This window comes from Glandiceps talaboti, chromosome 8 (assembly GCF_964340395.1).
Source record: "Glandiceps talaboti chromosome 8, keGlaTala1.1, whole genome shotgun sequence".
Lineage (NCBI taxonomy): Eukaryota > Metazoa > Hemichordata > Enteropneusta > Spengelidae > Glandiceps > Glandiceps talaboti.
In genome coordinates this window covers 8,784,345-8,811,873 of record NC_135556.1, presented here as the reverse complement: position 1 = coordinate 8,811,873, position 27,529 = coordinate 8,784,345, and the positions used below count along the sequence as shown (strand labels likewise).

Below are 27,529 nucleotides of genomic sequence, written 5' to 3'. Positions count from 1 at the left end.
ATACTGTAATACATAGAGACTCCATTCTAATTTCTACCCCAATATTATGCGATGCCAGCTATCTTTTGAGACCTAGATCTTTGACCTTGACATTCAGGGTCAATTATCAAAATCAAACCAATTTCTGCCTATCACAGACACATTGTAGTGTTTACATATTGCCAATTTCTTTTAAAATCATGTTTACAAGTAGTATTGAAGAAAAAACTACACACAAGCATCATTTTTGGTGCTTATATCACTTTTATTGAATGGCAACTTTATTTGTAGTAAAAACTCACTATATTACTGAACAACTTAAAAACTGCAATACATAGTGACTCCATTCAAGTGTCTATCCCCATATATTCACAAGTAAGTTTTCTTGTATTCAGTCACATAGAAGTACTGTATTTGAGGGGTACTGTGTCTTGTACGAAGACTTGTTGAAATTGTTTTGTAAGATATAATGACTTCATAATATCACACACCCTGAACAGTATTGAATCACCTTTGGGTAAATGTATTTGTGTAGGTGTACTCAATGCATGGTGCAATAAATCCAATCAAATAGATTTTGGGGCTACTCCCTAAAATCAACGCCCCAATGCAATCTCAATTTCAACATATTACTTTACTACTTACGGATAAAATCAACCTGGAATTAACATGCACAGTGTCTAATTATTGGTATTTTGATAATTTTCATTGAATATACTGTTGGTTAGAAAAATAATACTCAAGTTACAGCTAATGCATGTTTAAAACTGCGTACATAGTATGTTGTTGCAAATGGGAGCTAAGTTAAAAATAAACTTAGGTATGGTCAGAAGTAGGATTTTACATTATTTCAAAGAGCAAACTCATAGAGGACTGTAGTGGTCCACTCTCTAGTTTTTGGAAAAATGAATGGTTATGTACTTTTGCCACTCAGAAATAGGTTTTGCACCAGAATGGGGTCTGGTATTGTTGAGTATTGTTGCAAAATTTGAAAGGTAAAAGTTGCAAGAATTCTTGGGAAGTTCAAAAAAGATTCTGCTTATTTGTTATCAATCATATAATTTCTAGAAACTCATGAAGTTGTTTTCACACACATTTTGTTTATGGCTTCATATCCTGCCATTTTCCCTTGTGGGCCCTCTCATATGACACACCTCAGAAATGGAAATCAAGGAGTAACAGGAATATTGTATAATATAGTAGGTCCAACCCAGTCACTGTATTATGATCCTGGATAGTTAGACATATTATGTAGAACCAGTCAAAATTGTGAACATATGTGTTTTTCACATATTTATTTGGCTGATAAAATTTGTTTTGTTTTACTTGCAGTGCACCTATCACATTTGTAAGTTTATCTATTAATTCTCACCTAGTCAGGTTATCTTGCCATTGTCTGTTAATGATGTCTCTCTATAATTATCTGTAGGTACTCAAAATTTACCAGTGAAAGTGATTCCATTTTCAAGGAGATTTATTATAGCATAAGATTTGTTTTCAGCTGAAAGGCTAAAATGAGTGTCAAACTACATACATTCAAAGTACATAGAAACATGAGGTCAAAGTATGCTAGTATACTAATGCTAGTCAATACCAGTTGGGTAGTTAGTCAAACCACATACATACCAACCATAGTTAGGTAAAACAGGTTAAGCTAGCCAAAAGGTACTGGCAGAATGGTTAAGCACACTAGGTCCAAGGAAGGTAATAGATACTGATTGAATATTTAGGCAAAACGAGTAGAAGCTAGTCAAAATGTACTGGTTAAATAGTCAACCAAAACAGGTACAAGGTAGCTAAATTGTACTGATTGAATAGTTAGGCAAAACAGGTAGAAGCTAGCTGAAATGTACTGACTGAATAGTTAGGCAAAACAGGTGGAAGCTAGCTGAACTGTACTGATTGAATAGTTAGGCAAAACAGGTACCAGCTCGCTGAACTGTACTGATTGAATAGTTAGGCAAAACAGGTAGAAGCTAGTCAAAATGTACTGATTGAATAGTTAGGCAAAATTCATCAATGTACTATCATTTCATGTAAAAACAAAGCATGTTATGTAAAATTAGATGGTGAATTTACAGAAGTTAGTACAGCTCACCGGTATCTCAGAAGTCATGTGACAACTGAACAATCAGTAGTTTGACTGTACATTTGTAAGTGATATGAAAATCTGATTGGATACTAAAGTTTTATGAAGGTCCAATCGGATTGTAGAGTTTTACAGCAAACTGATTGGCATATATTTATGCATAAATATAATTCGGTAATGAGTTTGTGAATTGATTTGATTGATACAAAACTCATCATGATTTGGTAATGAGTTTGTGTTGAAATTACTGGGTGGTGAATTTATACAAAAAATTATCAGATTGGATATAAACTTATATGTAAATCTGGTAGGTTTTGAATTTATGCATAAATTTTAGTGACAAAATAAATAATTTTATACAATATTCTGATTGGATGCTAGACTTGTACAATACCCTAATTTGCTCTATACTATAACCTGAGTGGTCATTAATTTATGCATAAATCTGATTGGATACTAACTTTGTGAAGAAACCTGGGAGAGATAATGAATCTGTACAATAACCTGAATGGTCGATAATTTATTCTTAAATCTGATTGGATGCTAATTTTGTGAAAACACCTGGTCAGATAATGAATCTATACAATAACCTGATTGGTCATGAATATATACATAAACCTGAATTGGGAATAAATTCCATATACATATGGATAATGCATAGAGGAATCTCATTAATCCTTTATCTGATTTTATGGTTAACTGAAAGAATGGCGAGATAAAATATAGAGATCTACTGACGATATGGACTTCCAATGGACTATAAATGTGTACAAATTGTCAGAATTAGGAGTAACTACATATAATGTAGCATTCAAGAAGCTCAATATAATCAAGACTTTTTAAAGTAATTTTATCAGGCAAGATAACCTACAGCTAGCTAACACATTTTGAGTAGTAATAGTGAAGTTTTTGGAATCTATCTTTTGAAGCGACTGTGTAGATTTCGTCCGAATCTCTCAGATGTCATCAGCACAATGACACTTTTGAGTGTTAATTAAACATTTGAAATTTTGTATAAAAGTTAATCATCATGGCCGAAGAAGGACTACTAAATTACCATTATTATTTTTTTTTAAATATTCCAAAACCATCGTGCCTTAAGTTTTGTTACTTGAATAAAATACAGTACTTGACAGTTCAATAGAATACATAATGATAATTTGGGGGTCCGGGTAAACGATGAAATTATATTGGATGTGTTTTGAAATAAATAATGGAGTGAGAACAGAAAGTGGCATTTCAAAATTAATAATGTAAGAAATTATTTGTTGAGTTCATACATGAATGTTTTTCTTTTTGTCCACACAGATAGTCATATGTCAGGTTATAATGTATCATAATTTCAACATTTCACAGCTTTGAATGTTGGGGGGGGGGGGGGGATTGAAATCGTCACCATACCATGGTTACATAGAGAACAATTCTATTGTTTGATAATTGAAACACAAAGCTCTCCCAAATATTAGCCGTCCACCCTTCCTTGTATGAGGTACAATGAAACATGTGAAATGGGGGTTTGCTTTGACTGTGTTAAGAGGGGATGTGGGGAAGATAGTGTATCATAATTACTTATTTCAAAATTTAAAAAAAAAAAAGTTTATAATACTCCAAAGGTTTAATATTATGTGGTAATATTGCATTATTGTAGGCTTAAACATGTCATGTCTTCCATATGAACTGGTAAGAGCAGCTGATTCAAATAGATAACCTTGAAAAACAAGAATTTATTATATGTACTGCCAAAGATTGCCTTAGATTTTCCACTTTGATTCATGTGTTGCCTAGGAATGGCTTGTATGTACTTGTGAATATAGACAGTTGTATGAATAGGTTGAATGATATATTGTTGTTAGGCCTTAGCATCACACTAAGTAATTAATGGTGGCGGAATTATAATAATTACAGAGTTTTCAGTTCATTGAAGAATAATTTCTGGGGAAACTTCAGTATAACTTAAGCATAGCACATGCAGGTAGAATATACCAACTTATCAGTCTAAGGGGGAGTTTACGAGATAATGTTTTCAAATAAAAATGTTAATATCGTTTTCATTTGAATGTGTTTTGACATGTTTACACAATAGACCAACAAGCATTTTTGACCATCTTCACGGAAACACGGAGGATGGAACAATTCCAAATCGAGGTTTTTGCAAATGCATAAACACAATGACGTGGTTTAAGCATGTGCATTAGTATGTCATTCGTGCGGTCATCTCTGAGATCAAATATGTGCGTTTTTGAATTGTTGCATTTTCAGTTGGTTTATACGATGTCATTTTCAATCTTTCTGTTTTCACCCGTTTACATGAACTCTGTTTTCAAATGAAAATGAATCATTTATAAAATGATCCGCTTTTAGCAGCGTTTTCAAATCTTTGCATTTTCATGTGTATTTTTTGTTTTCTTTTTAAGTACATGTAAATGCAAAACACAACAAAATAGTTATGTTTTCATTTGAAAATGGCAACATGTAAATGGGGCCTAAGGAAATACACCAGAATAGTAATGTGGACTCTTGAACTCTTTCTTTGTGGTATTTAAACACCTGTAGCAATGACATACAATAGAATGATGTACAAAAGTTGAGAATAACTAGTATAAACACAGGCCAAAGTTAAGAATTTTGTTATCATGTGTTCAAGTCATTTTTAAGTACAGATATATTGTGTGTGAAGCTGTTTTTTTAGGTCATATTTGTTGAAGTCTAACCCGAGGTATAGTGTGAGTTTTTTCACATATGATTTAAACATGGTGAAAAGTTATTTGTTATAATAATATATACAGGATGTGCCAACAATATGTAAAAATCCGACTTAAAGTACGCAAAATACTCCCCTTAGATATTAGTGGTCTTGTGTACTTCAACTGTATTATTATCCAGTCATTACATAGACAAAGCAAATGCTACATTTTTTTCATCATATGCTTGATATGTATCACAAAACTGAATTAAAATCTCTTTTTTGATCGGTTTGCATACTCCATTTTATCAATGACACACACGACTATATTATCCATGTGTTGTGCATGTTATCAAGAAATAGGGAATATAATGACATTGTCATGTAAAAAACAAAACCTAACACTTATTTTTCACTTGATTGTCATTGTTGTAAGTTTATATAATGTTCGTGTTTCACACAATCCTTTGCAGATCTAACTCGATTTTTCTACAAAGGTTGAAACCTTTCAAAGAAATGCTATCATGTAACTTAGAGTCAAGTGAATGTTTGGTTAAGTATATGAACATATAGCTATACAGATCAACATGGAGTACACGAATGTTTGGTTTAAAACTTAAAATTTTACACGATTTTGTATTTTCGTGAGATAGTATGTGACTAAATGAATTGTGGTTTGTAAGAATTGTATTATCAGTTTATGTAAAGAGAAGAGATATTATTTTCACATACAGTGCATGAGTATAAAATAAGTAGAATATGTTTACTGTAAATACATGTACGCTATATATAGTTTGAAGCACATACAAAATTTCATGACTGATGAAAATGCTGTAAAGTTAATCAAACATAGTTGTTGAATTACATGTGAGAAATTAGTCTTAAGTAGTGTGCCCTCTAAGCCAATTTGACATGCCACTGATGTACACAATTTCTAGTGCCGTACCAAAATTTTGTGTTCCCCTGTCTCTTCCTGTGTGGTGACTATCACAAGAAATTCCAGTTTTTCTCATTTTGACTCACAGCAACAAAATTTGGCTATCAATGTATGATTAGAGGGGCCTGGGCACACTGGTGTTAAGCCATAACTGGTGTTTTATGAACAGATATTTTGGCACATGAACAATTGGACAGAATATATGGCATATTACAACTTTTCTGGCATATTTTATTTCACCGTAGAAGGGGAAATTAGACACTATACTCCTCTGCCTGGCCACACACTTTCACACTGTTATTGACACTTTCACAGCATCTGAATATAGAAATGGTCGTACCACCTCAATTTTACTACCAAATTTTTCCAAAAACATGTCTTTCCATTTATGTACATCAGAAGTTAACTTGCATACTTAAAAGTATGTTAGCTGGAGTTATTTTACTTATTAAAATCATAAATGTGTTGTCTTTTCAGCTATAGAAATCCAACATAGTAATCGATATGTTCACAGTATGTACATTTTTTGTAGAATGTACCTTGGACCCCAAATCTCAATTCCATTCCCAAAGCCTGATTACTGGTAATTTTACCCCACCAATCACATGATTTTATATCTGCTTCACATGACATAGTAGTAATTATATATATTATATACTTTTTACACTCTTAAGAGAAAAGTGTTATTAGCTTTGCATGTTTACATTTACCAGGTGTTTAATATACTTATTATTTAAATTATACATATTGACTATCTCCTGAACTAACCATTTGGTATACAATACAACAAACTTGTACCCAACTGATAAACTGATGTGTTGGCAGATGAGAGAATATTCCATGGAGCAGTTTCACTTATTTTAGATTTGTTCATGAAAGTATAAATGCCACAATAATGCTTATTCAAATACCTGAGTATGCCACATAAGCACTTACGCATTACAAGGTTCTAGTATAGTATTATTGGGTCCATACATATTATACAGCAAATTTTGGAAATGAAATACAACAAAGACATCACCTCACTTCACATAGGAATCACATACAATATAATAAATCTTGAGACAGGAAATTGGTCATGTTGGTGAAAATGGTCTTGTAGGGATAACCATTTATGTAGATGTTATTTTTTGGGGAAAGACAGAAGTATTAATTTGCATGGTTATTATAGATATGTAGTGAGATAAATGTACAATTGCTATTTATGTGTGTTTTAAGAGCCAAGTTTAAATGTTTATTTTTTTTAAATAGAATTTCAACAATATAAAATATATCTAGATTGGATTAATAAAATACTGTTATAATTGATACCAACGGACACAGACAAATTTATTATTATGTAAGTCTCTAGGCTAAGTAAGCTTTAAAACCATAGAAAAGAGGAATTAACCAAATTTCTACTTTGGTGAAAATGTTGTTGGGATGTTAGCATTTCTGAAAATGTTGTTGGAATGTTATCATTTTTGAAAATTTTTACTTTATTTAGATGAATTGGCTTTATCTAGACCAAAGATTTGACACAAGGCAATAAGTCTTTCATATTTTCTTGGTGCTATACAGATTAAAAAAAAATATTGATATCTTTTATAAACTATATATTTAATCATTTTCAGATGGATAACCTTTGGCAAAAATGTTTTTGGTGAACTTATTTCATTCGTGATATTCGTATTCAGTATTTTTTAGGTCACAGGTGTTTATTCTACCAATGTTATACTTACTTGTATTAGTCACTTTATAAGAAACTCAACAAATAAATAGTACATGAAATATAACACCTTGTCTGATTGGTTTTTATGGCAGACTAATGAATATCAAACAAGCATTTCAAAGTCATTTAGCATTGAACTTTTGATCTCAGTCGACAATCCTCATCAGATTGACAAATTCCATACTGGTCAGTAGTACATGTAACTGTAACTGGAATTTATTGATATGATGAGGGTCACCAACCAGTACATATATCGAAAGCTTGATGCTAAAAAAACTCGTGTTATAAACTGTGTTAGTCAATTTGATCTACCAAGCTGATGAACATTATTGGTGAATATGTATGTTATTATGTAAATACATATTTAGCAATATTGCCAATTTTTCAGGGTAATTATATGGCCATATAATCAATAGCCACAGGTAATTATGAACTTCTGGGATACTTGTCCATATAATGGCCACAGGTAATTATATGAATGTCTGGGATATTACTTGTCCATATAATGGCCACAGGTAATTATATGAATGTCTGGGATATTACTTGTCCACATAATGGCCACAGGTAATTATATGAATATCTGGGATACTTGTCCAATGTCCACAGGTAATTGTGAACTTCTGGGATACTTGTCCATATAATGGCCACAGGTAATTGTGAACTTCTGGGATACTTGTCCATATAATAGCCACAGGTAATTATGAACTTCTGGGATACTTGTCCATATAATGGCCACAGGTAATTATATGAATATCTGGGATATTACTTGTCCATATAATGGCTACAGGTAATTATATGAATATCTGGGATACTTGTCCATATAATGGCCACAGGTAATTATATGAATATCTGGAACACTTGTCCATATAATGGCCACAGGTAATCATGAACATCTGGGATACTTGTCCATATAATGGCCACAGGTAATTATATGAATATCTGGGATAATTGTCCATATAATGGCCACAGGTAATTATATGAATGTATGGGATATTACTTGTCCATATAATGGCCACAGGTAATTATATGAATATCTGGGATACTTGTCCATATAATGGTAACAGGTAATTATATGAATATCTGGGATATTTGTCCTTGTAATGGCCACAGGTAATTATCTGAACATCTGGGATACTTGTCCATATAAAGGCCCCAGGTAATTATATGAATATCTGGGATACTTGTCCATATAATGGCCACAGGTAATTATATGGATATCTGGGACTCTTGTCCATATTATGGCCACAGGTAATTATATGGATATCTGGGACACTTGTCCATATATTAAAGGCCCCAGGTAATTATATGAATATCTGGGATACTTGTCCATATAATGGCCACAGGTAATTATATGGATATCTAGGACACTTGTCCATATTATGGCCACAGGTAATTATATGAATATCTGGGATGCTTGTCCTTATAATGGCCACAGCTAATTATATTAATATCTGGGATAGTTGTCCTTATAATGGCCCCAGGTAATTATATGAATATCTGGGATAATTGTCCATATAATGGCCACAGGTAATTATATGAATATCTGGGACACTTGTCCATATAAAGGCCCCAGGTTATTATCTGAATATCTGGAACACTTGTCCATATAATGGCCCCAGGTAATTATATGAATATCTGGGATAATTGTCCATATAATGGCCACAGGTAATTATGAACATCTGGAACACTTGTCCATATAATGGCCCCAGGTAATTATATGAATATCTGGGACACTTGTCCATATAAAGGCCCCAGGTAATTATCTGAATATCTGGAACACTTGTCCATATAATGGCCCCAGGTAATTATATGAATATCTGGGACACTTGTCCATATAAAGGCCCCAGGTAATTATCTGAATATCTGGAACACTTGTCCATATAATGGCCCCAGGTAATTATCTGCATATCTGGAACACTTGTCCATATAATGGCCCCATGTAATTATATGAATATCTGGAGCACTTGTCCATATAATGGCCCCATGTAATTATATGAATATCTGGAACACTTGTCCATATAATGGCCCCAGGTAATTATATGAATATCTGGAGCACTTGTCCATATAATGGCCCCATGTAATTATATGAATATCTGGAACACTTGTCCATATAATGGCCCCATGTAATTATATGAATATCTGGAACACTTGTCCATATAATGGCCCCATGTAATTATATGAATATCTGGAGCACTTGTCCATATAATGGCCCCATGTAATTATATGAATATCTGGAACACTTGTCCATATAATGGCCCCATGTAATTATATGAATATCTGGAGCACTTGTCCATATAATGGCCCCATGTAATTATATGAATATCTGGAACACTTGTCCATATAATGGCCCCATGTAATTATATGAATATCTGGAGCACTTGTCCATATAATGGCCCCATGTAATTATATGAATATCTGGAACACTTGTCCATATAATGGCCCCAGGTAATTATATGAATATCTGGGATACTTGTCCATATAATGGCCCCAGGTAATTATATGAATATCTGGAACACTTGTCCATATAATGGCCCCAGGTAATTATATGAATATCTGGGACACTTGTCCCTATAAAGGCCCCAGGTAATTATCTGAATATCTGGAACACTTGTCCATATAATGGCCCCAGGTAATTATATGAATATCTGGGACACTTGTCCATATAAAGGCCCCAGGTAATTATCTGAATATCTGGAACACTTGTCCATATAATGGCCCCAGGTAATTATCTGCATATCTGGAACACTTGTCCATATAATGGCCCCATGTAATTATATGAATATCTGGAGCACTTGTCCATATAAAGGCCCCAGGTAATTATATGAATATCTGGGATACTTGTCCATATAATGGCTACAGGTAATTATATGAATATCTGGGACACTTGTCCATATAATGGCCCCATGTAATTATATGAATATCTGGAACACTTGTCCATATAATGGCCCCAGGTAATTATATGAATATCTGGGATACTTGTCCATATAATGGCCCCAGGTAATTATATGAATATCTGGGATACTTGTCCAATGGCCACTATCAATATGCATTGAAGAAGGCTTCCTCTAGATCAATATTTTAAGAAGATTATTTAAATTAAACTGGATTGAGATCTTACGATCAAGAAGACAAAAAGTACATATATGCCAATTTATATGAAATCTGAAGCATTCAAGACATTACCTAATTATCAAAAGTAATAAATTATATAAATAATTTATCAGTATTTAAGCTATAAAGGACACATGAACCTACATCAATAAAATATATATTACATGTGCACTTTGCTATCATCAAATTGTATGTACCTATTTAGATGAAAGTTAAAGCTTCCATTTTGCCATAATGTTAGGGAGGGGAGGGGGGCCTGAGGAGAATATAGTTTGGTCAAAAAATGCTTGCACTCTCAAAAAATTAACCAAAGATTTTCGTAGCCCCCATGTCTTACATTGCATTGGAGATACATGTACTTGGCCAGCACTACTACCAGGGTTTACTCTTCAATGCACCCAGTATGAAATATCTGTGAAAAATGTAATTCCCAGAAAAGAAGACATTAGTTGCGTGGTGATTTTGAAAACAAGATAATTGATGGCAAATTGCAGAGAAAAATTAACCTGACAATTATTTGAAAATCTACACCAAATAAAATAGAGGATTCAAATCTTTGAATCCGAATGTAAATCGAAAAAAAAATATTTAGATAGTACCTGGCCTGGCCTGGCCTGACCTAGCCTGGCCTGTACCTGGCCTGTTCCTGCATTTTGCACCGGCCAGCTCCTGAGATTTAATTTGGTTCAAATCCTATTGAGCAAAGCTTTTCTTGCCCCCCCCCCCCCCCCATTTCAGACCTCAGAATTTTCATCCCCCCTTCACACCCCTAATTTTTATTGTAACCCTTTCTCCTTAGGCCTTCCCTGTTGTAAATTCTGCTAGTTCCCTTATTGTCACCTGCAAAACACTGTACGTACAATATTTTGAAACACTATAATGTAACAATAAATTTAATGCAATTTTGTTTTGAATATATTTTTTTCATCAAATCATGCTACACTGTATTCATAAGATATTGAACTCCTTTTGGCAATTTTGGGTATGTGTGAAAATTCAGCGGCATGGGAGAGGCTGAACCCTCCTTGTTACAAATTGCCAAAATGAGTGCACTTTAATAAGTCTATTACTAATCACACAAACGAGCTGATAGTCAATTAGCCCTGATAGCATGGTGAGTGTTGGTTCGTCACTCAATTATGACTGTTGTCACTCGACCCCCCCCCCCCCCCCCCATTACGGATACCCCTTTGATACGTACATATCAGGTGACCATTTCACATATGGGAATTCATATATTGTTCTATAGAAACATTGTTGATATTGATTTGTAATTATCACAGCGTGCTCTAGCTTAGTTGGTTTTGTTTACAAAAAACAAACAAACAAACAAACATAAGTATTAAAGTAAATAAATACATGTACTGGTAAACATCAACAACAGAGTACTTGGGGTACAAATGTGACCATTTTTCACACATAAGAAAACATACTTATTCTTGTTGCATAGAAACATTGTTGATACTGATTTGTCATATGCATATTTTACGATGGATGAGAAGTGGGATATCCCTATGGTAAAATTTCTTGTTTGACTGCTTCTTTCTCCCATCAAGTTCAGTTCAGTTCAGTTCGGTTCACAGGACTAGTAATCTGTAAGTGAGCGTGAAGCGGAACATTTCCTGCAGCTGAACATTAGTATTTCTTGTTTGACTGCTTTTTTCTGGTGTTATTGTGATTTTTCGAATATGAGACTGAAGCTGAGGCTCAATATGATACAGTCTGGACATTCGATCTCATTTTCATACGGTCAGAGTTGAATCACGTCAAATGGCGCGCTATTTCATGTGTTCCTTCGAGATGCTATCTACATACAGTAACAATACAGTGTTATTTTTAGAATGCCACATGTACAATGTTCCAAAGTCACTGTACAATCTACAAGTGACCTACTGGCATGTTTTGTACCTTCAAAAAACATAGTTTCATGTGAGATTTTTCATAATACCGTTTTGTTTGGTCGATGTTCGTTTTCAGATTTCTCAGTTTCACTTCCGTGAAGAAAACATACCCGTCATAAAACGGCCTGGGCTAAGAGAAAGACGTACGGGCTAAGCATGTCACATACATCATTCGATTTGTTATTAAATTCTACACAGATGAAGCCCTGCAACGTAAAATCTGTCCACGCAATGATATTCAACTATATCTCTGAACATGTAACCTTGTTTGTTTTTAGAAATTTAGTGCAACTACTCTCGACTACTGTAGGTTTTACTGGCTCGTTTTCCGTCCGTATGCAAGTAAAATGTGATCAAAATGCATCATGCTAAAAATCACCACACAGTTAATAACTGTATAAAAATTCATGAAATTTGACCACGGCCTTTGTTTTTGCCGATAAAGTCAAATGACAGTAAAACTTTCAAGGCAATTTTTATGTTCGATAAGTCAGTTTTAGTCATCATTGATCAGCTAGGAGTTATAATTTCTATGCGATGTTTTAAAAATAATAAACACAATTGGCCCATGTATTTTCCGGATATAAATTTCATCTGTGATTTTCTTGTTGCTTGTTTATGTGTAAACATGTTTTTCATCAAAGAACATTTCACTTTACGTATATTTTTTTGTGTCGAAAATATGTCACTTGGATAAGTCACGATGCACTCTGAGTCTGTGATCAATCGATAAAAATGTTGTAATTCTTTCCGAACATTTGCTGGAATTTCCACTTCTCAGAGAGCCTTAAATTACTCATAATAATGTTTGTCATGTTGTATTTAAAAATTCAAACGCTATAAAAGCATCAAATTCTATGAATATTTAGGTACCGGTCAGTTTCTTCGGCCTTGGGGGGGGGGGGCGGTGGATTGGTAGGGGGGGTCACCCTGTTTTTGAAATTGGCAGTAGGGGGGGGGGGTCATGCTGTTTTGAAAATTGTGGATGGGGGGGGGAGGTCATTGTGTTTTAAATTGTGATGGAAGAAAAAAATCCTTTCTACAATGACATATAGCCTTGTCTGAAATGTGGTACATGTCAATATTTGTTCTTGTCCCTGTTTCTTACATGAATTCTTTAATATTACTTATTAGTTCAAACATAACTATACATATACATATACATGTATTACCTAGCTACCACACTAGTTACAGAACATGTCATGTAAATGCTTGGCTGTTTCACAATCAATGCTTCACTTATATTGCAGTTTGGGGCAAAAGTGAACTTGTGACTTGAAGGTTTCGTAATGGCAATTTTCATAGATAGTTTATAAATGAAGTTAATCTTAAAGGTGATTCAAAATGCTCACATTCACTATCGCTAATTTGCTAGACTACATGTTTGTGAAATGCATTCTGGTTTTAAAACTTTTCAAAAGCGTCTGCAAACACCTTAAAATGACCTTTTTTCAGTCACTTCCCTTCGGATTTACTTCGAGAGTTTTCGGGTATTTCCGGTCCCACCTAGACCACGGGATTTTATGACGTCATAGAGAGACATGGTTAGCACGTAGCCTATGACGAGCGTAGTCAACAGGTGAATAAAACTCAACAGCATTGTGAAAAAATACATTGCTGGTGGTTGTAATAGACATCAGTAAACAAAAACTACACTCTACATGTCTTATTAACCAAAATTTACCGATATTTACTCACACTTTCTCCCTAATTGGCAGTGTCTGTGGGTATAAATGCTAAAATATTATCTCCCCATATTATGGCAAAATAAATCAAAACGGCTAGACTACAGTGTAGATATACATAAACACTTGTAATGTCGCTCGCGTGTTTCAATTTATTTATCTGATTTTTTTTATTATTTGCCAAGAAGAAGCATTACAATATCTTCGACAGGCATGGCGTCGACAGCATATTATAGCCCACTATACTCGACTATACTCACTGATGTCGCCTTTTGAACGGCGCATTTAGCAACAAAGTAAACATATTTATCTTGAATAAATATACTAGCTATTAGATTGCCATATTATCGGCAATAAAATTGTAAAGAATTGAGGAAATTTCGTGAGTTTAGTGTTGTCATTTACATGACTTTAGCAACTCGTCTGGAAGAAAACTTGTATGGTTTCCCTTGTTGCGATATCACTTAATTTAATGCAACAATCGGCCTATTTAATATTTATTAGAAGAATTCTGTAACGAATCACGGTATTCGAAGTATACAGTTTAGGAAACCAACAAATCAAATATCGCGATGTGTTCATGATATTAAGTATGATTGGACAATATTGACGTCGACAATCAAGGTCGTGACCCCAACACATGGTTATGAAAGAAAGCCTGCAACTAGATACTTGGCTAGCCACGTCCGGTCCAGTTTCTCAGGGTTTGTTTTGAAGTTAGAGACGTTATTTCTGTACGACTTGAAGAATTTTACAATATATCTGATTGATAAATATGGATGACATCAACACGTGGATAAATTTAACCCGACACGAATGTGCGCTGTGCTCTCCCGATTCCATTACGTACATTGTACATACACTGCTTCAGCTTTTATCGGCGGAACTATCCTAGTATAAGCTTACTGCCGCGGCCGCGGTGACTGCACAAAACTTGACAACACTACCCCTCTACCGATATATAATAATCACCTGTATACCGTGATAAAAACAAGCAATAATTCGAATCCCCAACAAGTCGATGAGACCTACTTCTGTTCTGTCCGATCCGAATGCGAGTTTCTTAGGTTTTATATGGGTTTCAGACTCGGACTAGAGTATTACGCCCTAGACAAAAATAGATGTAAACTTGTGTTCACAAGCCAAACATGTGACAATACAAGACCACAACGAAAACTGAAAAATTTACAGGTCAGTCTCATTATATATGGACAACAAAATTAGGTCGGTCAAAATTAGAGCGTACTTCCATATGCTGGGAGCAAATCGAATCAATTAGTGTATTATGGGACCAACAAATATATCGTGGCACATGTCCCGATACGCCTTCTTGAAGTTTCCCATTGGTATTCTAATAGCTAGTATATTTATTCGAGATGAAATATGTTTACTTTGTTGTTAAATGCACTGTTCAAAAGGCGATGCGAGTACGATTGGGCTAAAATATGCCGTCCTTGGCCCGGGGATGCCGTCAAGCGTCACGATGGTATCGTAATGCTTCCTGTCGGCAAATAAAAAAAAATCAGATAAATAAAAGTCAATGAATGTGAAACACGCGACATTACAAGTGTTTATATATATCTAGTCTAGCCGTTTTGATTTATTTTGCCATAATATGGGGAGATAATATTTTAGCATTTATACCCACAGACACTGCCAATTAGTCAGAAAGTGTGAGTAAATATCGGTAAATGTTGGTTAATAAGACATGTAGAGTGTAGTTTTTGTTTACTGATGTCTATTACAACCACCAGCAATGTATTTTTTCACAATGCTGTTGAGTTTTATTCACCTGTTGACTACGCTCGTCATAGGCTACGTGCTAACCATGTCTCTCTATGACGTCATAAAATCCCGTGGTCTAGGTGGGACCGGAAATACCCGAAAACTCTCGAAGTAAATCCGAAGGGAAGTGACTGAAAAAGGGTCATTTTAAGGTGTTTGCAGACGCTTTTGAAAAAGTTTTAAAACCAGAATGCATTTCACAAACATGTAGTCTAGCAAATTAGCGATAGTGAATGTGAGCATTTTGAATCACCTTTAAATTGTTCTACTCGTCATGTTATTGACACTACAAATCACCACATCTCATCAGATTCCAGTTTCTATTATACACTAATTATGACCACCTAAAGTTCTCTAACATACCGGTGACTTTATTATACATATATTATAATGCCCCTATACTAATGTTACATGTCTATTTTATGTGATATAGGAAACTCATTTAAAACGTACATTTACGTTAGCTTTTCGAAGCTTGGAAATATTACCTCAAACGTTATGAATAACCTAAACATTGCCTTAGTATCTCAAGCAAAAAACTCCATATCTGCCATGGGGAAAACCCCAAGGACTTCCTCACCCCCAGAGGTCACTCATGCATTCAACCAACAATCAGCTGAACCAACAACATTTTTACTGTCATAATGGTATTAAACTTTTCTTAAATATTTTCACCCTATTCTAATTTGAGATGATATTGTCTTTTCAAGATGTGAAATGTTTGCCAAGATAGTCTAAAATTGCCTTAATCTCTAAATCTCCCCTACCAATGATACTACCATTAGATGTGCTGACCTACATGTATATAATGATGCCATTTAACTTTTTAAGAACATATTTCAACCCTTAGTGTAAGTTATAAAGAATAGTTTCTGATACTTGCTGTCTTGTAAAGCATGGATTAAGTTATTGCTTGAAGGGTCTAAATAGCGTAAATATTGGCTATAAGAGTAAAAATCCTTCAGGCCTTCTAGAGGGAGACCCCCTCAGACCCCCCGCATGAGGTGGACATATCCCAGTCTCAAGCTCTTCCCCTCTTACTGTCAAGATGCTATCAAAGTATATTTCAAAAGTATTTCAACCCTATGTAGTTGTTTTTTACATGTTGGTGTTGTCTTGTAAGGTTTTGGGTTTTACAGATAGGGGGGGTCAGTGACTTTTTGTCGGCCCGATTTAAGAATCCACCGCCCCCCCCCCAGGCTGGAGAAACTGACCGGTCCCTTAGACCGAAGTAGGATTTCAACGTTAATGCACGATAAATATGCGCAGACAGGCTGCGCAGACGAATGTCCAGACTATACTTCATGCTCGTCCGTTTTTGGAGTTCATCATGGCCGCACCCGCATCTGTTCAGAATTGTTCAATTTTACTTTTTAGCGATCGAAGGTAAGAGGTTTATCATTGCTACAGGTTGACATGAGCGATAGTCTGATAGTGTTAGTGCACGTTATGCAGTGCCAAAAATTGAGATTGCGAATTGTAGTGTGCTGGGCCGGCCGGCCGGGCGCATCACATGGAACATTGGAAGAATATTTTAGTACAGACAACATGGTACATCCACGTTGGTCTCGGGTTGGTCCGACGATCTTGGATGAGACGTGACCCTCCAAGATCTATGATTCGTCGCAATAATTTTATATCCCCTTTTCTAAGTCACAATTTATATTATTCACTTACTCCTCCACAAAATTTGACGTATCAGAAAACATTTGTCTCAGGATTCCGATGCCACCCTCGCGGGCATCGTCCATGCATTCTGTAATTCTATCTCCTCCCCATCTTCGAAACTTTACTATTAGGGGTGGATCATTTGATATCCTGGGGGGGAGGGCTTGGAAGATTTCGGGGAAAAAAAGATACCATGGATTTGCTTGAAAAAAAAATCCAGATATGCTTGGGTGATGGAAAAAGAAGATGGACCACTGCTGCTAGAAAAAAAATGTCTTGGCAGGGAAATGATGCACAGGTCAAATCATGACAAACATTTTCAAACACATGTCAGGGACCAGTCAGTTTCTTTAGCCTGTGGTGTGTGTGTGTGTGTGTGTGTGTGTGTATATATATATATATATATATATATATATATATATATATATATATATATATATATATATATATATATATATATATATATATATATATATATATATATATATATATATATACATACATACACACACACACACAGACACATATATATATATATATTTGTTCTTGTCTCTGTTTCTGTCATAAATGGTTTAAATATTACTTCATGTCAGGGTTCAAACATAACTATACATAAAATTATACATATAATACATGTATTACCTAGCTACTACACTAGTTACAGAACGTGCCATGTAAGTGTTTGGCTGTTTCACAATCAGTGCTTCACTTATCTTACACTTTTGGGCAAAAGTGAACTTGAAGGTTTTGTAATGGTAATCTTCATACTATTGGATAGTTTATAAAAGAACTTAAATCAAAATTGTTCTAGTCTCTTCAGTATGAATTTGTCAAAAGGGATGATATACTTCCTATTTCAGACACTACGTGTATCGACACCACAACTCAAATTCAAGTTTCTATTGTACACTAGGTATGACCTCCTAAAGTGCTCTAACACATCAGTAACTTTACTATACATGCAATATCAATGCCTCTATACCAATGTTACAGGCCCACTTTTATGACATGGAAAACTTATTTAAAAAGTTATATTTACTCTACCTTTTCAATGCTTGGCAATATATGTCTCGGAGGCTATGAATAACCTAAAAATTGCCTAAATAGAAACAAAAAACTACAGATCTGGGGGGGGGGGGCCTTGGATGCCATCACCCCAGAGGCCACTCATTCGTTAAACCAACAATAAGATTCACCAAAACATTGCCTTTAGAAGTTAAAATCCTCCAGGGCTTCTAGAAGGCGACCCCCTTGAAACCCCCCCCCCCCCCCCATTCACACACACTCACACAAGAGGTGGACATATTCCAGTCTATGAAACTTTATTCACAGGGGTTAGTTACTTTTTGTCGGCCCAATGGAAAAAAAACACTGACACCCCCCAAGCTGGAGAAACTGACTGGTCTATCTGAATGTTTGAGCTCACCAATCAAGTTTCTGATTTGTATTTTCAGTGTGTCACCATACCATGACATAAACACTGTCAACAATGTTTATCTAATTGAAAATCAAACAAGTATGAAATATGTAGTTTTCAAATATAATCTGTGTGTGATAGAACAGCATCTTTTTACTCTCTGTATTACTGCGTGCGAAAACCAAACAGAAAATTGTGGCAACAAATGTATGTGTTCAACATTGACATAAAAGAAAATCTGGATATCTCAAAGAAGCAAAGAAAAAAAAAGTTGCCAGCATAGGCGAAAGAGAAAAAAAATAATTCTCAGGCAAGTAGGTGGGAAAAAAATAATGACTCTCCACCAATCTTCCAAGCCCCCCCCCCTCCCCAGGATATCGAATGGTCTACCCCTTAGTTGTAATGTTTTATTTAATGATATTATATGGCTTGCCTGATGCTCAGTTACAGCAGCACTTACGACGTGCCCGAAAAACAGCAGATATGATTTATGGTTAGAACAACTTTACAAGACACCAGAACTCCTCAGTTGTCCTTCTAAGTATATTGACGCAATATACTGAATTCAATACTCTGTGGCATCTATATGATTACATAATACACACACACCCAGCAACACTCTCTACTCAAAGACACTTTCCATTCTAACTCAGGTCATAGTTCATCTAGTTCACTGGTCCAGTGCCTTACATAAGGCCCTTGCACAGATTGTTACCACTATAAAGATGTTGGACCACATCACCCCTGTTCTAATCTAAGGCAATTTCATTGGCTTCCAATTCCAGTACCTCGTGGTATTGTGTTCAAACTTTTGCTGTTCACTTACAAATCCCTCAGGGCCTCAATGGACTCTCCTCAATATCTTGCACTTAGTTCTCCATGGTGAACTCTTCGCTGATTGGATAAATGCCTTCTGCATACACCCAGATGGAATCTGGCTTCCCATTGCAGTGTTTTATTTAAGGGCGGTAAGTAGGTAAAATCTACCGGGGTTCCCACATCACTTTACCGGGGTTCCCCACCTAAACTATGATACATTGCATGGGAAGCACTACCAGTTTTACCTCTTTCCCCCTTTCTGTTACCGGGGTTCCCAAACCTTAGCAAAAACACTGCATTGTTGTCACTCCTTCTATTCAGTAGCTCCTGTGTGTTGGAACTCTCTGCCCTTGGATTTGAAAACCTCTTGCAATGTCAACATTTTCAAAGACACTTAAAAACTCGCATCTTTCAGAGAGCATTTTCATTTCATTGTAACTCTAATCTCCACTGAACATGGTTTACATTTGGATATTTGGTGCTATATAAGTTTGTTAGATATGTAGATAGATATCAATATTGATTTGTCTTTGGTAAAATCGCCATATTATGATAATAATATAGAAAGTGGAGAAGTTCTCCACTGTCTATGGATAAATACACCCATATGTTATGGTATAACACTGAGCAGGAACAGTTAGTTAATGGATATACCATTTGATAACAATTGAAGGATAGGAGATCCCCCCCCCCCTCCTGAAAAAAAAGAGAAAGATAGTTTATACTATTTAATATTTAATTTAAGCATACAATGATTCCATGTGTGATATGCAAATTAGGTGTAAAAATGTTCATTTTTGGTCAAAAACTTATATCTCAAAAAGTACTTGGTCAATGAGTCTGCAAGTGTTATTCTGCACATTTTCTTCAAAACATTTTGACAAAATTGGCCCTAGTGACCATGACCACACCCTTAGCAACAACCAAATGGCAGTATATTTTGGTCAAATAACAACATCATATGGTAGGCAAATGAGTAAACATTCAAAAAATGTATGCAAATACCCTAGCAAACATGACCACGCCCATAGCAACAGCCAAACAGTTGTGTATTTCACAAAGATAACAGGGATTGATAGACAATTGAATAAACATTCAAAAAATGTATGTAAATTTGCCTAGCATCAAGACCATGCCCATAGCAACAGCCAAATAATCGCATATATTGCAAAGATAACAGGAATAGAAAGACAAATGAATAAACATTCAAAAAATGTATGCAAATGTGCCTAGCAACAAGACCACGCCCATAGCAACAGCCAAATGATCACATATTGCAAAGATAACGGGAATTAATAGACAATTGAATAAACATTCAAAAAATGTATGCAAATATGCCAAGCAACAAGACCACGCCCATAGCAACAGCCAAATGATCACATATATTGCAAAGATAATATCAGGAATTCATACACAAGTGAACAAAAACATACAAAAATGTATGCAAATATATCTAACAACATGACCATTCCCATAGCAACAGCCAAATGTAAAGATAGCAACATGGTTGGATAGGCAACTGGATAGTCATTCATCAAATGAACACTTATTGTTAGCATGACTACCATATGGATAAACATTTTTAAAGACTTTACAGTTGTGCTACAATGCTGGCGGTATTTTTTAGTCAAAATCTTTAATTCCAAAAGTACTTTGTTGATTTGGCTGAAATTTCACAGGGATGTTTGTGGTGATGCATGTATCAAGTGATACTAATTACATGATGATCCCTTCAGCAATATGCAAAAAATCCCTGTGATTTGTGGTGTTGAAACAGGGCTTTGACTCCGCCCACAAATGAAAGGTTCTTCAACTTCATGTGTATTGATGCAATAAAATAATTAAATCTTTTATGGGCTACTTCACATGTCAATGTCAAATGTCCATGGCATGAAATTTACCCTCTGTTTGAGGTTGCTTAGAAACACTGCTTTTACTATTAGCACTGCTTAATTAAATTCTAGAGAGTGTCTATGATTAAAAGGTGAAGTTCATTCATATGATACAAAGAGTCCAAAAAAGTGATTTTAAGTAAAAAAAAAAAACTTAATCTCAAAAACGACTGTGCAGATCGGTCAGATATTTGGTGGGAACATTTTCAGGCATATTTAGATTAAGAAATCTACCGGCCATGGTAATCCCATCAGTGATATGCAAATTAGGTGTAAAAATGTGAATTTTTGGTCAAAAACTTATATATCAAAAAGTACTCGGGTGAATGAGACTGCAACTTAGATGAGATGTTTCGGAAAGTGTTATTCTGCAGATTTTCTTCAAAACATTTTGTCAAAATTGGCCCTAGCAACCATGACCACCTCCTTAGCAACAACCAAACAACAGTATATTTTGCTCATATAAATAACATCTGGTGGTAAGTGAGTAAACTTTCAAAAATTGTATGCAAATTTCCCTAGCAACCATGAACACACCCATAGCAACAGCCAGACGGTAATAACAACACAGACACAAGTGAACAAACATTCAAAATAGTGTATGCAAAATGCCTAGCAACAAGACCACGCCCATAGCAACCACCAAATGGTAACCTGTATTGCAAAGATAAGTAGAGATTAATAGACAAATGAATACATATTCAAAAATCAACAAGACCATGCCCATAGCAACTGCTAAATGATCATGTATATTGCAAAGATAACAAAAAATGTATCCAAATATGTTTAGCAACAAGTCCTTTTTCATAGCAACAGTGTATTGCAAAGATAGTGACAGGGATTGGATAGGCAACTGGATAGTCATTCAGCAAATGAACACCTATAAAGTGTTCATAAGCATTTAAATAATTATAATAATAGTACATGATAATAATAATAATTGTAATAATAATAATAATTTATTGTTTAAAGACCACTACACAAACATGTCTCAGCGGCCTGAACATTACAAAATGAGAAAGACTAGCAAAAGAGCAACAACGACAAAACTCTAGCATAAGAACACAATGAATAGTTTAAAAGCGTCTCTAAAAACAAAATCGGATTTAAAAAATTGGCAATCAATTTAAAAACATCAGCAATAGCATTGTCGGAAGATATACGTTTTAAGATTCTTCTTGAAAGGAGCAAATTTCTCAAGTAGTCGAAGCTCAAGCGGTAAACTATTCCAGAGTTTAGGAGCATACACACAGAAAGCCCTTTCACCATACGTTTTAGAAGGTTGTTTTCCCATGATCTTTAATAGAGAAAGGATTTAGCCTGATTCCAACACTCTTTCTCGTATTATGTAATGGATGATCTATACTGATAAGTTCGGACAAGTAGTTCGGCACTACTTCTCCTTGACGGATAATTTTGAAAACAATACAAAGAATTTTATAACGAACTCGCTGTTCGACTGGCAGCCAATGTAAATCCTTCAGCACTGGATTCACATCAGCTTGACGACCAATCCTCCATCTTGTCACAAATCGAGCAGCAGTTTTGAATATGTTGAAGTTTGTTCAATTTGTATGCAGGTAGACCGAAAAACAAACTATTACAGTAATCTAATTTCGATGTAACAAAAGCATGAACTAATTTTTCAGCACTAGACTGGACAAACAGTTTTCGAATTTTACTCAACCACCAGAGTGAATGAGATGCCCCCTTACAAACATAACGAATATGCTCATCCATGAGTCCAAAAAAATATACAGTTGTGCTACAATGCCATTGGCACTATTTTTTTCAGTTAAACAGAGATGCACTATTAATATCTCTTTCTGAGGAAATAAAATTGAAGGGTATTTGACAATATTATCCCTGAACTAAGACGAAGTTAGGCCAAAAAAAAGATAATTTTATATATATATGGTTCTGGTCAGCGTGTGCATGCCTTGAATACCTTGGCATTAATCCTTTTTTAGCTCCGCTGTCAGCGAAAGCTGAAAGCGTAGCTTTAGGTATAGGTTGTATAGAGTATAGAGAGTATAGGTGAATCATGGGTGTCCGTCAAACTTTTGTATTTTCATCATCTTCTCCGAAAGTGACAGTCAGAATTCTTCGATATTTGGTGTGCATGTTCCCTGGGGGGAGGCTATTCAGATTTGTTCATGCTAAGTTGATCTGTGCCATTTTCAATTTTTTATGATTTTTTTTCAAAAAATGTCATTTTCATCATCTCCTCAAATACATCTTGTCAGATTGCTTTGATATCTGGTGTGTTGATGCGCAGGGGGTAGCTTACTCAGATTTGTTAATTTCAAATCAGCACATCTTTTCTATTTTTTATGATTTTTTTTTTTTTGTAATTTAAAGAAAAAATGAATATGTTAATGAGCATTATGGCCGATGCCATATTGGAAATCAGTCCACGAGACTTTAAGTAAACTGCCACTTTTCAAAAGATACTATTGACTTCAAACAAGCAATGTAATATGTGCTATAGTCATAATTCTACGCCTTGTGCACCCAAATGACAAGTGTTTGTTCGAAACAGGGTTGTAAATTTCAAATCCAAATTTTGCACCCTTCTACATAATCAGCCAGTCTGTAACAAACCACATTTGCATACAATCTGTCCTCATAATATGCTTCAAATAGTGACACTTTGAATGGCTGCTCACAGGCCTTATTTTTTGGTATTTTCAACTCGCCGTAACTTTCACTAGAGTTACCCATTTTAGATACTGAAAACGCCTCAACTGATATCTCTTCTTTCGTGCCAGCTAAATAAATTTTGGCATTACATTTAGGAATACCGATTTTCCGACGAATTCGGGACGCATACTTGAGGCCCTGAAAGTTCGACCCAGTTTTTCGCTCATAGCATGGAAGTATAACCCTCCATGCTCAGTTTCCTCAATACGGACCGGAAAGTTTACAAATTTCACAAAAAGGTGGATTGTTATGTGTTTTAAATAAGCATGGTAAGTAAATTTAGTAGGATCCTTGTGTAATGGTCCCGACCGTTCAAGAATTTTAGGTAGAAAATGACTGATTTGCCCCGGAAGCTGAAGGTGACCTCATTTGACGTCCAGGCGATTTTCCACAGCAAAAACACTGGAGTTCTTGGTACTCACTAAAATCACACTTCAGACCCACTATAAAAGTTTAATGTTTTCAGATAAACTGTATCTTGTGATTAATTCTATATTGTGCAATTTGGAGTGACAGTGAGCCAGAATGAAGACAACTCGCGTAAGGAAGGCATTGCCTCAATTGGCATGCGGTTGAAGTTATGCAAGAGCAGTCTCACTGCCAACTGTGAATCGACCAAACTTTGTTTATTGGCCGACAGTTTACATGTAAAGTTAAATGACATGAACGTGTCTTGCCATTTCCAAAATGCAATATTTGACAGGTAAAAATAATTAAAATAATTACAACTTTAATTTGGCTTCATATTTTACATTATGTTTTTCGCATCTTTCCCCGCATTCTTTCTTTTAGACATTAGACAAATACTTGGTTTGAGCCTGTGTCACCAGAATGACTTACTTATACTTGTCATAGAAAGGGACACCATTCATTAATGTCTTTCCTATCAAAGTTGTGATCACCTCAACTGTAGAAAATAACATACCACAATACTATTATATGCAACAATTAATTAATCAATCAATCAATCAATTTTAATTTACTTATTCTTTTAGTGATATTGTGTGAGTGGGATAGGAAGTATGACCGAACTGACATGAATCCAAACTGAGAGTGTAGTAAGACGTTCAGTATGAAAGAAAGTATGACCAAACAGAGCAGAATATACACTGATGAGAAGCCATAGAGATGTGAAGGAAGATTCAGTCAATAAGGAGTGGTGAACAGACATAGAAGAACAGGTGAAAAACCATACAAATGTGAAGTGTGTGGTAAGACTTTCAGTATGAAAGGACATTTGAATATTCATAATAGAATCCACACTGGTGGAAAGCCATACAAATGTAAAGTGTGTGGTAAGACTTTCAGTGTGAAAGGTTATTTGGCCATACATAATAGAATCCACACAGGTGAAAAGCCATACCAATGTGAAGTATGTAAAAAGAGTTTTAGTCAACAAGGATGTATGATCACACATAAAAGAATCCACACAGGTGAAAAGCCATACAGATGTGAAGTGTGTGGTAAGGCTTTCAGTTGTAAAGGATATTTGACCCTTCATAATATAATCCACACTTGTGAAAAGCCATACAAATGTGAAGTGTGTGGTAAGACTTTCAGTCAGAAAGGACATTTAACCAGACATAATAGAATCCACACAGGTGAAAAGCCATATAAATGTGAAGTTTGTGGTGAGAGTTTTAGTCGGCAAAATATTATGACCATACATAGAAGAACCCATACAGGTGAAAAGCCATACAAATGTGAGGTGTGTGGTAAAACTTTCAGTCAGAAAGCACATATGACCATTCATAATAGAATCCACACAGGTGAAAAGCCATACAAATGTGAAGTGTGTGGTAAGACTTTCAGTGCCATAGGACAAAAGACCATTCATCATAGAATCCACACAGGTGAAAAGCCATATAAATGTGAAGTGTGTGGTAAGACTTTCAGTGCCATAGGACATTTGACTATTCATAATAGAATCCACACTGGTGAAAAGCCATACAAATGTGAAGTGTGTGGTAAGACTTTCAGTGAGAAAGGATATTTGACCATTCATAATAGAATCCACACTGGTGAAAAGCCATACAAATGTGAAGTGTGTTTTAAGACTTTCAGTGAGAAAGGATATTTGACTGTTCATAATAGAATCCACACTGGTGAAAAGCCATATAAATGTGAAGTGTGTGGTAAGACTTTCAGTCAGAAAGGACATTTGACCATTCATAATAGAATCCACACTGGTGAAAAGCCATACAAATGTGAAGTGTGTGGTAAGACTTTCAGTGAGAAAGGACATTTGAATATTCATAATAGAAACCACACTGGTGAAAAGCCATACAAATGTGAAGTGTGTGGTAAGAGTTTTAGTCATCAAAACTGTATCACCATACATAGAAGAATCCACACTGGTGAAAAGCCATACAAATGTGAAGTGTGTGGAAAGACTTTCACTGCAAAAGTACATTTGACCATTCATAATAAAATCCACACAGGTGAGAAGCCCTACACATGTGACATCTGTGGTAAGACTTTCAGTATGAAAGGACGTATGGCCCTTCATAATAGAATCCACACAGGTGAAAAGCCATACAAATGTGAAGTGTGTGGTAAGACTTTCAGTGTGAAAGGAAACGTGGCCAGACATAAAAGAATCCACACAGGGGAGAAGCCATACAAATGTGAAGTATGTGGAAAGACTTTCAATGTGATAGGAAACATGACCATGCATAGAAGAATCCACACAGGTGAAAAGCCATTCAAATGTGGAGTGTGTGGAAAGAGATATAGTCAACAAGGATATATGACCATACATAGAAGAATCCATATGGATGAAAAGCCGTAAATGTGTAGTGTATAGTTTGACATATTCACTAGGACAAATAATCGTACATATGAGAATCAACACATGAAACATAAATGTGAAGTGTGTGCAGCGTGCGAAACTTTGATTAATGCCAGTCCTTCGGCCTGAGACCAACAGATTTCCGTTCGGACCGACAGTTTTTCAGAATTACAACAACGTATCAGTCCTTAAGACCAATTGAAATTTGGAGTAAATAATAATATTTATTCAAAGATATATCCAATTTCACCTACATGAATATGATATTGTGTTACCTATTTCACTCTTGACATCTCGTTCAAGTCAAGCGACACAGAGGTAGCTCGCTATGTGTTGTTGTCAATGTTGATATCATGTC

General features: G+C 35.3%; 1 protein-coding gene across 1 annotated transcript in view; it reads left to right on the top strand.

Annotated features, from left to right (window-relative positions):
- LOC144439135 (uncharacterized) overlaps positions 1 to 27,171 on the top strand; it is a 35,652-nt gene extending 8,481 nt beyond the window's left edge. Inside the window, exons 4-5 of the mRNA XM_078128404.1 lie at positions 25,554 to 26,821; positions 26,906 to 27,171. Of these exons, the coding sequence (XP_077984530.1) occupies positions 25,554 to 26,821; positions 26,906 to 27,171 (1,534 nt within the window). The remainder of the gene's footprint in view (positions 1 to 25,553; positions 26,822 to 26,905) is intronic.
- Positions 27,172 to 27,529: the final 358 nt, after the last annotated feature.